Below are 10,724 nucleotides of genomic sequence, written 5' to 3' on the forward strand. Positions count from 1 at the left end.
AGATAAGGAGATAAAAGAGACAGCCATGAATATTTTGGACAAACTTGAGAATCAATTGATTTAACATTTATGAAGTGAAAGTTTCAGCAAGAAGTAGAGATATACCTAATGACAGACAAGCTATATGAAACATTACGACACATGCTCATTTATTGTAAGATCTATTCATTATCTGTAATAGCATGATCAAATCAAACAGTGCCATTTTTTCATGTTATTCTATTAATTTCCATTCACTCAATATTCACTCTATAAAGGGACAGTAATCTAAACTGAGTACTTCTCTATGAAGTAACAAGTTATTCGCATAATTAGCACACAATCTATTATTAAACACACACACACATGTACCTGTGAAAGCACATGCACACCTACACAATTCACATGCACACAAACACTCCCAATAAGTATGTACATGTAAATAGGTAAATACCCTACTACCACTAACCTTAAATCCCCAAATACCTGCCTCAAAATGTCTGTCATTTAATGAACTGATGATACAAGTATATCAAAACATGCATCGTTATTTGGGCCATTGTCTCGTTGTTTTTTTTACTAAAATTCTCAGTGTTCCTGGGATGTTCAATTCATTTTGATACCATTTTTGTCAAGACTCCTGAAGAAGGTGTGGGACGCCGGAAATTTGAGTCAAATAAACATATAATTTATTAGCCAAAAATGCATAACCATTTTTTTTTTTTCAATTTCTTTGTGAAATAGTAACATATGAATGTTTATATTGATATATACATTAGTGCTTTCATGGAAGATCTTCAGATTATGAATATGAAGATCTTTCATGCAATACTTCTCTCTCCCTATCTCTTCAATCATACACTCTTTCTTGCTTTTGTGTGTGTGTGTGTGTGTGTGACAGGACACATAATTATTGTTTGAGTGATCACCTGCTTAGTGTGATGCAAATGCGAGGACACAATTCTTATACATTATTACATGTATGACACTTGTCAAAAGTGTCCTTTGGTTTATCTCCAGTAAGATGACACAGCCAGGGGAAATTTTGCAAAATAACAGTTCTAGAAGTCTCTTTCATTTCTTGCCTTTAATAAATGCCACTGTCAAATGATGCGGCTTCCAGAATATATACAAATTCTTTCATAGTCTCTGAAGCATATCAATGGCAGCTAATATGCAGAGATTACACAACTATGAGTGAATTCACAGTAAAGCATGGAAGTGCATGCCATCTCTTTATACAAATCAAGAGACCATTTGACAAGCTTTACAGAACAAACAAAATAATAAGAAATATGTACATTCGAAAAATTATAATGTGCATATTCCTTTTTTCCAGAGTAAACATCCCATGTAATATTGCACACTCTAGCACATCTTAGAAATAATTATTAATTTACCAACAAGCTCAGAATAAAATATCATACTTCAAAGTTCAAATGATACTATGTCAGATGAGTCTGTACCACACATATTTGTAGTATAACATCATCAGCTTATGTGTTAGCTTTTTATCACTGTTCTGCGCATATGTGTGTGTGTGTGTGTGTATGTGTGTGAGCGTACGTGTGAGGGTGGGGCACAGTTCTGAATTTTTGCTCACAAACACAAAGTTCAAGTTCAAGTAATGCTTGTACTTGTCTCATACATCAGGTTCATTATGCCCTTTCAGACATTCTTTCTCCAAGTGTAATACAAGCTATGTTAATATAATACATATTTCTGTCAAACATGTGAACTCATAAATAAAAAAATAGAAGATGAAATAAGTTCATGTGTATGAGGTTAGATTACTGCTTGTCAGCTTCAGTGAGACACTGCTTTGCTCTGTGAAAGCAAGCAAGGTTTGTTGCAAAGGTATTTATGAACATCATTCATGTTACAGACAGTGCCACATCTGTAGAAGCACACATAGAAGTTGCTAAAATTGATTGCAATCCCAACACTAGGTGTTCCGGGACAAGCAGTTTGCTACAAAAATATTCTTGCATACAAGATATCTGCAAAGTATATTCTCTTGTTCATCAACCATTAATAGAATCATACAGTAATAAGCCCCTCCCAAAGTACCACGCTTACATAAAGCAAACACATAGCTGTTTGTACATCTTTGAACTGGACCACAAATTGCTGGACGTCCGGTGTAGAGTGACCAATCTAATCCCCTTTGGCCGACTTCTTGGACTTCTTTGACCGGGCAGAGTATGCCCCCTTGGCATCGGACCCCACTTTGCCGCTGGCCCGGCTCTTGGCGGACATCCTCGGGGGTGACTTGGTCCTAGGAGGGGGGCCCAGGTGCTCCGGGCGGGGCAGGGCGGTCTTCTCCAGGTAGAAGGCCAGGTCCTCATGGCGTTCCTCCACCCTGGTCTGAAGGAGTTTCTCTGTCTGGTTGGCGTGGTTATGGCTGGCATCCTCAATCAGCTTGGAAATTTGCTGCAGAGGGATGTCACACGGGCATTTACAAAGTTATTGCAACTGGCATAGCGAGGTGGCCTTCTAAGGTTACGTTGAGTGGAGCATTTGACACTGTATGCTTTCTTTATTTTTGCATCTTCTGATGAATTACATGAAATATAAACCAGGAAAGCACACGGAGAGCACAGACCTCCGCCAAGCAGGTCATTTCCACCCAAACACACATCCTGAAAATCACCCCATTTCCCAAGATAAAGAAGCCTATTATATAAGTCATCAGCTTCCACCTGCATGGTGCGTCGCCTGAGCAGAGCATGAGCTTTAGTGCGCGTATGCAAAGCTCAAATACGCGCAGCTTGAACTCCCAAGTTCATTGACCCTATCTGCCAAAAGAAAAAAGAAAATCTTCAAAAATTCATTAAGATACCAGGATCACTACCAAAATTTGATCTGTTCTTCATGTCATCATCAACTTTTCCTGCAAGTTCCATCCAAATCCATTCACAACTTTTTGAGATATTGAGATACAGACGAGCAAATAAACAAACAAAACAACGGCGATGAAAACATAATCTCCTACCTTGGCAGAAGTAATAAGTTTGCAATGTAATGTATTAATGTAAAGTTTAACCAAGACAAATTTACATGTATTGTTATGCAAAATGGTCAAATGAGTCACACCTACAGAATGACGGAGAGCTGGATCAATTGTTATCATGGACTGATTTTTATTGCACGTTCATGACATTCTTCATACTGCGTTCAATAATATGAAATTGATGACAAATCATGACATGTTCCTATGAAAACCAAACTGCAATGAGACAGCATACTATATACTATTGTTATATAATCATATGATCGCATCACCCCTGTCATCAACAATCTACACTGGCTGTTAATCCCACAACAAATTACGTTCAAGATCCTTAAAACACCTGCAACATCATCCATAACCATTCACCCTTATATCTAACTGACCTGATCTAATCAAAACCCAGACCGGCTGCACGCATTGACATCGGATCATCATCTACAACTCAGCTCAAACTTGGTCCTCGCACCCACAACCGTTATGGTGACCGCGCTTTCTCCGTTTGTGCCCCCCTTCTTTGGAACAACCTCCCTACTCATATTCAGTCCTCCAGGCACCTCCACTGACATTTTCAAAAAGAAACTTAAAGCCCATTTATTTCTAGGACAGAACTGATGATTATGTATAGTTGATTGTTCGTATTTGAAGCAAATTTATATGTTTATTTTATTTGTTTGTTTTGATAATTTTAAAGCACTTCAAAACACTGCATTAAGCGTTATATGAATATTTCATGTCATTGTTATTATTATTATTATTATTACTATCATAATTATTCTTTTGATGATGATGATGATTATTATTATTATCATTATTATCATTATTATATTTATCATTATTATTATTGTTATCATTATTATTACCTCCCTGCTGAGAAGCAGTGCCTGCTCCTTGAGCTCACTGAAGGGTGAGTTACCCCCCTCCATCTCCTTGAGGATGCCTTCTTCCTGAGACTTGAGGGTCTCCTTTCTACTCATCTCCTCCCCTTCAATCTCCTCCAGGCGGCGCTCGTACTCCCAGGTGTTGAACGACTTCCCCTCCTACAGATGTCAAAAATTGTTACGACAGAAACAAGCATGGATATTTATAAATAATCAACAGTGGCAGTGGAAGAAAAATAAAAATGTTCAGGCTAAATATTGGTTTGGAGTATTAAAGACAGAAGGTACCAACCCAACAAGCCCTCTCCTCCCTGCCTCATCCCCCCCCCCCCAAAAAAAAAAACAACAACAACAACAACAACAACAAACAAACAAACAAGCAAACAAACAACAAAACAAAACAAAAAAACAATTATTCAAAGAAACAAACAGAATATTTCTAAAATGTCATATCCAAACATCATGAGCAAGGAGTTAATTCTGGGGCCCATTTCATAAAACTTGTTATCAGTGACAACTGCCACACTTCTATGACAAATTTGCTCTCAGCCAATCAGATGCAAGGATTTCAGTAGCTTGTCACATGTATGACAACTTGTCACTGATGACAAGTTTTATGAAATGGGCCCCTGGTCTAGATTCAGACAGCACAAATGGGTCTTTATAGCAATGAAGTTACTGGTAATGTTCGGATCTATTCTGAAAGTTTTTTGTTTGTTTTTTTTTGTTTTTTTCATCTGGTCTTGCTCCACATTTATGCAGAATTGCAAGTGAGAATGTATCTTGACAGTCCAAAGTGGACTTTTGCCTTATCACATTTTCGACACGTGAGTAACCATTATTCAATTTACATGTTATTTACACTATATATGCATGATCTGCACACATCCCTACATGATCACTGATTTGATAGTGGTATTCCTAAAGAAACATACATGCAGCAATAGCTAAAACTTGTCACGGGCTCTCATGTTGCATAATCACTGCAAGCACGAAACTCACATCTAATGGGAAGGGCACTGGCAGTTGCATCACAACAAGATGCTGGCGTACAGTCAGGGACTCCCTCTCCGTGGTAAAGACAACCTGGTACAAATGGTAGTGGGCTAAATATGTCTCAAATAAGTGGCTGGTGAAGAGTCTAAGGTTGCTCTCACTCATCTGCCCATCTGAGAGAAACTTCTGGGAGAGTTCACGGTAAATCCTAACCGCGGATGACAGTGGCTGCCCTGCATAGCAAGGAGAGAAATTGAGACACGAAAAAACGAACATTTAACTTTAAAATAAAACAATTATATGTAAATTCAGAGGGGAATGAAACCCAAATATATGCAGTAATATTATTAGAATACATCAGTAAACGTTTTAGGAAATCAGATAATCTGCTCAGAAGTTATGAATCTTCAAAGTTTTGGTGCCACCATCACTGGATGAGAAGACTACTACAGATCATGATGCCACATGATGGAAAACAATATGCAGAAAAATTATAAAGAAAATTTTAAACAAAATTTCACTTTTTATGAAACGTGTGCAATCCCTCTGCTTATTACTATGCTAAACATGTACATGTAATACTGTAAATGTTGATATTTTTCGTGTGATTAATTTCTTGCAGTGAGCAGCTCAAAAACATATTCGTGGGTTGCTGAATTCGCGCTGCCCAATTTTCAACCCATTTACAATGTGCAGAGAAAATTGTGAAGATATTTTTGCGGGTTTTAGAAAATTACGCTAGCCAGAAGTAGTGAGATTAGCAAAAATTAATGTACCGCGGAATTTCTGCATTTAAAGTATAATGTAATATGTTGAGGGTCAATATTATTCCCTGCGCTTTCCAAGAGAGGCAAGTCAGGTGCTCTTTCGTGGTTCTAGAAAAGTGAAAACATGTTGATTTTTCTTTGGAGTTTCTTCATATTGTTTTCCATTGTGTGATGTCATGTGCTACAGTAGTCTTCTCATCCAGCGATGGCCGCACCAAAATTGTTAAATTTCACAATTTTTGAATGGATTGCCCAAATTTTCTCAAACTTTCACCGGCATGTTCTAATAACATTGCTGCATTCACTCAATCCGCATATGTACATTTGAGTTTTATTCACCTGTAAATCATGATGATAATGCTACTATTGAAAGATGAGTAAAATTGCTGATTGGAACATTTTGCCAGGTTTAACTTACCAACTGTTCCTTGATGGAACTCCGCAGCCATCCTCAGCACACTGCAAACCTGGGGCCAGGGAAACCCCTTTTGCACCCCATACATCAGACTCTCATAGAGGAAGTCTAGCAAGATGGATTCCCTCATCTGGGCGTCTTCATCAAAGCCAATCATCTCCCAGCCCAGGAGCTCTCCCAGCTTGGACCGTCCATCAGCTCTCTGCAACAGTCAACGCACCATACCACCATTGGATACAGAGGATAGCCTGGGAAGATCTAGAACTCTAGATGACCTTCAACAAAGTGTGAATCCCTACGGAACAAAGTTGCATAGCAACTAGACATCACACTTTGTACACATTTTCTATTCTTAAGAAAAAAATAGGGTCTAATGAATAAAAAAAAAAAAAAAAATCACATTTGTTGTGTATATTCCACTTAAGCTGGATAAACATGTATTTTTGTTGTTGTTGTTGTGAAATAAAAACTGATATATGAGAATAGATTTCCAATGAACTAAAATTGTTTCTGATAGTGCAGAATATGATACAACTCTAGTGTCTACAAACATAATAGAATAATAACTTGATACTTGATGAAGTATAAGAGCCTAATCCCTTTTGCAGCTCACACGGGAAGCTACTGAACCTACTTCTGGGAGGATAGGTGAAGTGAACCCTAAACTAGAAATCATTGTAACTGGGTCTCGATCTAGTTCTAGTAGTGCTTCTCCTAGAAACCCTTGTTATACAAGAACAGGATCTACTTGTAATTAGATATCAAGCTTGATGGCCAACTTATTATAAACATTGTAGACAATGTTAATACAAAATAAAAGAACTCGAATCTACAAAGTTATATCTAGATTAGTACAATATATTGTCTGTTGAGAATGATAATTGGGCGTTAAGTTGCCACTAAACCCATAGTGTTCAAGACCACTTAACGCCCTTCTCATTCTCAAGAGACATGCAGAACGAGAGTCTGGTTTCTAGACCTATCGTGTCTAGATTCTAGACCTAGATTGCATTGTGTAGATCTACGCCTAGATGATGTTGTTAGATCCATCTCTAATATCTTCTAGACTGTAAGCTGTTGTTACAGATCTTGATGGTCTACTCTTCTGGAACTTATTTAATCAGTTTAAAAAAAATAATTGTGCATCTACTGTACTGGTCTAAAAATCCTAGACCTCTAGATCTAGAAAACCCATCATTGCTGTATAACTCTTAAGAAGGCTACAAGTACAACATTCAACAATTTGTGATAGTATTTAGAATTAGCAAGACTTAGCTAAAGCTAGATCTAAACATATAGATCTAGTCTCAGTAGTATGGTTGGGTGTCCAACACATCAACACCCTATTGTTTTTTTAATCGATAGAAACTTAAGATATCTCACAATTTGCCCGAAATTTTACCCACATGTCAAGAAAATTCTCTGAATTCACAAGCGCGCATTAAAAATGTGATTTGCAGTACACACTCCAAGATAACTGCTTTGAACACATGGGATTTGACGCATTCGGTTTCAACATAGTTTTGAAACCAACACCCCACCCTCCATTGACAGTAGATGTGAAATACACGTAATGCTTTTCCAATACATGTGCATTTTATAATCGACAGTATCATTGTTTTGCTTAAAATTGATCTTGTTTATAATCATCTGGCTTTTCAGTAATATTTGGACATCTTTACATCCCCAAAGGAAATGCAAAATCACTGCGCGTAGTCTCGTCCTGTAGTGTATGCGCATTGCAGCAATTGCCCGGGTGTCGGTTTCAATGTAAATAGTAAATTTACAGTACAGTGTTGATGTGTTGGACACCTAGACCCTATGACTACAGGTCTAGAGTAGTATACTTGGGTCACCCGCACCTCGCCATAGTTAATGTTTATGCATATTTGAATCAGATTTCATCACTGAAATTCTATGAAATCCCATATACAGGAAAAATGCTGAAGATTCCAGTGGAATCACAAGTTCACCGATCATTACCGGAAATTTGCAGCTATTGTCCTCAAACGCCAATGATGCGGAATAGTTGCGCACTAAGGAAGGGGCCCGGAACCAACTCCCACCCGCGCTCCCATAGACAAAGCACGTAAAAGATGCGTGCGGGTGACCGTGTTGACACTTTAGCACGTTAATTACTGATATAAATTTCAAACTTTCGCGAAAAACTGCTCGTTTTTCACCACAGTTTGCTTGTTTATGGTAACCCTACTAGAAACTTAGTCTAGTACTATCAAGTTTTTAAAGGGATACTGAACACAGTTTTGGGCATAAATTTTGATTCAGTGCGCTTGTAACAAAATTAAACAGGGTGGCGGTATTCGGGCCCCTGGCGAGGTGCGGGTACCTCACGTAGTAGACCCTTCTACTAGTTTCTATATTAGATCTAATAGAACGTTCTAGACCCTACACTAATGACTAATGCCATGAGACACCTAACACTACCTACAGTTAGGTGGTTCTAGAAAGGTTTCTAGACTTGTTCTAGATCTAGACGGTTAGGCCTAGACCTCCTTCATAGTTAGACCTAATGTTAGATCTAATGCGGAGTAACAGTTTAAACTTACTAGTAGCTGACTTATTACTTAAAATTCATATCTAACTTCGAACGAGAAGTGAATACATTCCCAATGTCCACTGTCCGCAGACGACAAAAATCCAAATCAAAAAAGTGGTTGAATGAAAGTGCATGAATGATAAAATGGAAAAAAAAGAGCGGAATTTGCACGGCAAGTAACGTTATATAGGCAAAAGACTAGGTTTAGGTGCGAAATAGGTTTCTACAATAATACCGTCGTCTCATATTTATAAATAGGGGCTTCTAAACGAAATTCAGTGCGTTTCGACCAAACCAACATTATATTGCACATGTGGGACTAACACCGAAAGGAAGTGGTTTGGTCTTGCACTAGAATCAGTCTGCTACTCTATTGAGCTTGGTCAAAGAAGGAACATGTTTAGTAATAAGCTCCCAATATTTCCGTCATATCAATGCCACAATGTATCAAATATATCCCCCCTGTTCCGCTCACCTGTAAATTTGCTACAGTCTTTGCGTTTTCAACACTGATGCCCGAAGCCATCCTGCCCATAGCCATCTCGTACAGGTAGTTCTAGATGAACTGTTGCTACGCAACTACTTACGACGCGACGTATACTAACGTACGTACGTCGTAGATCTCATTGCGTCCTCAATCGGTAGAAAGCTCCCTAAAAAGGTTAAGGCCCGGTCCCACTGCACTTACGGATGCAAAGAGGATGTAAAGCGTACAAAAAATCTTGCCATCCATTGGAAAACGCTACGAATCCGCTGTGTACCCATCGCATACGTGTTTCATCCGCTCTATCCATCGAGCATCCGTCCACTGTGATTTCATCCGCGCAAAAAGTTTTAAGCTGCTTAAAACTTTTAGAACGGATGAACTTTCCGCTGTGTACGATGTAAATCCGCGACATACGAGCAACAAACGTTGTATGTCCGTGCGGCATCCCTTAAACGTCCGCTGCATCCTCTCTGCATCCTCTGGGCATCCTCGCAACTCACATCCGCTGCAGCTTAAAACGGAAAGAGGGAGGAAAGATATGGTACGTGGAACGTCTTTACATCGTTAATAGCACGTTAATAGAAAGGATGTAAGCGTATGCATCTCGTATATAAAGCATTTCGAAAGCATCCCCTCTACATCCGCTCTGCATCCGCTCTGCATCCACTCTGCATCCGCTTTTTCTGCTATGCGTCCGTTTCGCAATTATCTCCGGTAACCCCTTCGGAGCTGTCATCCCCTTCCATCCGCTTTCATCGGCTAGGCTTCCGATGAACATTCGTTTAGGTAACATCCCCGCTACATACTTCCCACGTCCGTTCTATTTCCGTTCTGTTACCGCCAATTTTCGCCAATTTTGTCAATTTCTGGAGCGGATGTAAGCGGATGAAGCCATCCCCGAAATTTTGCTCGTCCGCTGTGTCCTTTCTGCATACGCTTTGTGTCCGTCGGCCAGTGGGACCGGGCCTTTACAGTGCATGCAGCTAGTGGTACGTACATTCAGCTGCTGTGCTATATGGTCGTTGAGGAGCCGGGAAATGTGCGAACGCCGGGAAAAGTGCAATAGTTCAATTTTGCAGGGAAATGTGCAAATCATTACCTCACCGATATTATGTATAAAGATGGTTTATAAAACTCTTTATCAAAACTGCGCATGAACCTTCACCATTTGCATTTTCTGGATAAAATCCTTGACAGATTTTCACCAAACTTGGAAGGTAGCACCACTATGGTGATAAGATCTCACTTTGTAACTATGGTTGAAAAAAAAAAATATATTTTCTATAAAAAAAAAAAAATATTATAGATAGGGCTAGGTTGGTGCTATAAAGACATTGATGACTGTAGTTTGAAATTTCAAATTGAGATGATATCAGTTGCCCTTCAGAACGATACCTTCTAAGACGAATGGAAATCTGTCAAGGTGTTTTTCAAACAGTCAAAATGAATTCCACAATAATTCATTTGTCATGAAAATTACACATTTTATCAACTTGATACATGCTCTCCGAAAGCGGTTAGTCATGTGCTCTTTAATTATGCTTGAAGTGATTTTTTTTTTTTTTTTTTTTTGGGGGGGGGGGGTTCCCTTTATACTTTCTTTAGGCCTATGTTGAAAAACATGACGTCATA

General features: G+C 38.8%; 1 protein-coding gene across 2 annotated transcripts; it reads right to left on the reverse strand.

Annotated features, from left to right (window-relative positions):
• Nucleotides 1-645: 645 nt before the first annotated feature.
• Nucleotides 646-9,166, reverse strand: LOC140234036 (uncharacterized protein C8orf74 homolog). Of its 2 annotated transcripts, none has more exons than XM_072314117.1 (5): nt 9,081-9,166; nt 6,052-6,343; nt 4,873-5,099; nt 3,853-4,029; nt 646-2,412 (listed from the first exon to the last, which is right to left on the reverse strand). In XM_072314117.1, the coding sequence occupies exons 2-5, from the start codon at nt 6,203-6,205 to the stop codon at nt 2,137-2,139; spliced, it is 834 nt and encodes a 277-aa protein (XP_072170218.1). In that variant the 5' UTR covers nt 6,206-6,343; nt 9,081-9,166; the 3' UTR covers nt 646-2,136. The 2 variants fall into 2 exon arrangements, with proteins under 2 accessions (XP_072170218.1, XP_072170217.1); XM_072314116.1 differs by having other exon boundaries at nt 6,052-6,250; nt 9,081-9,147.
• Nucleotides 9,167-10,724: the final 1,558 nt, after the last annotated feature.

Source organism: Diadema setosum, chromosome 10, assembly GCF_964275005.1.
Source record: "Diadema setosum chromosome 10, eeDiaSeto1, whole genome shotgun sequence".
Lineage (NCBI taxonomy): Eukaryota > Metazoa > Echinodermata > Echinoidea > Diadematoida > Diadematidae > Diadema > Diadema setosum.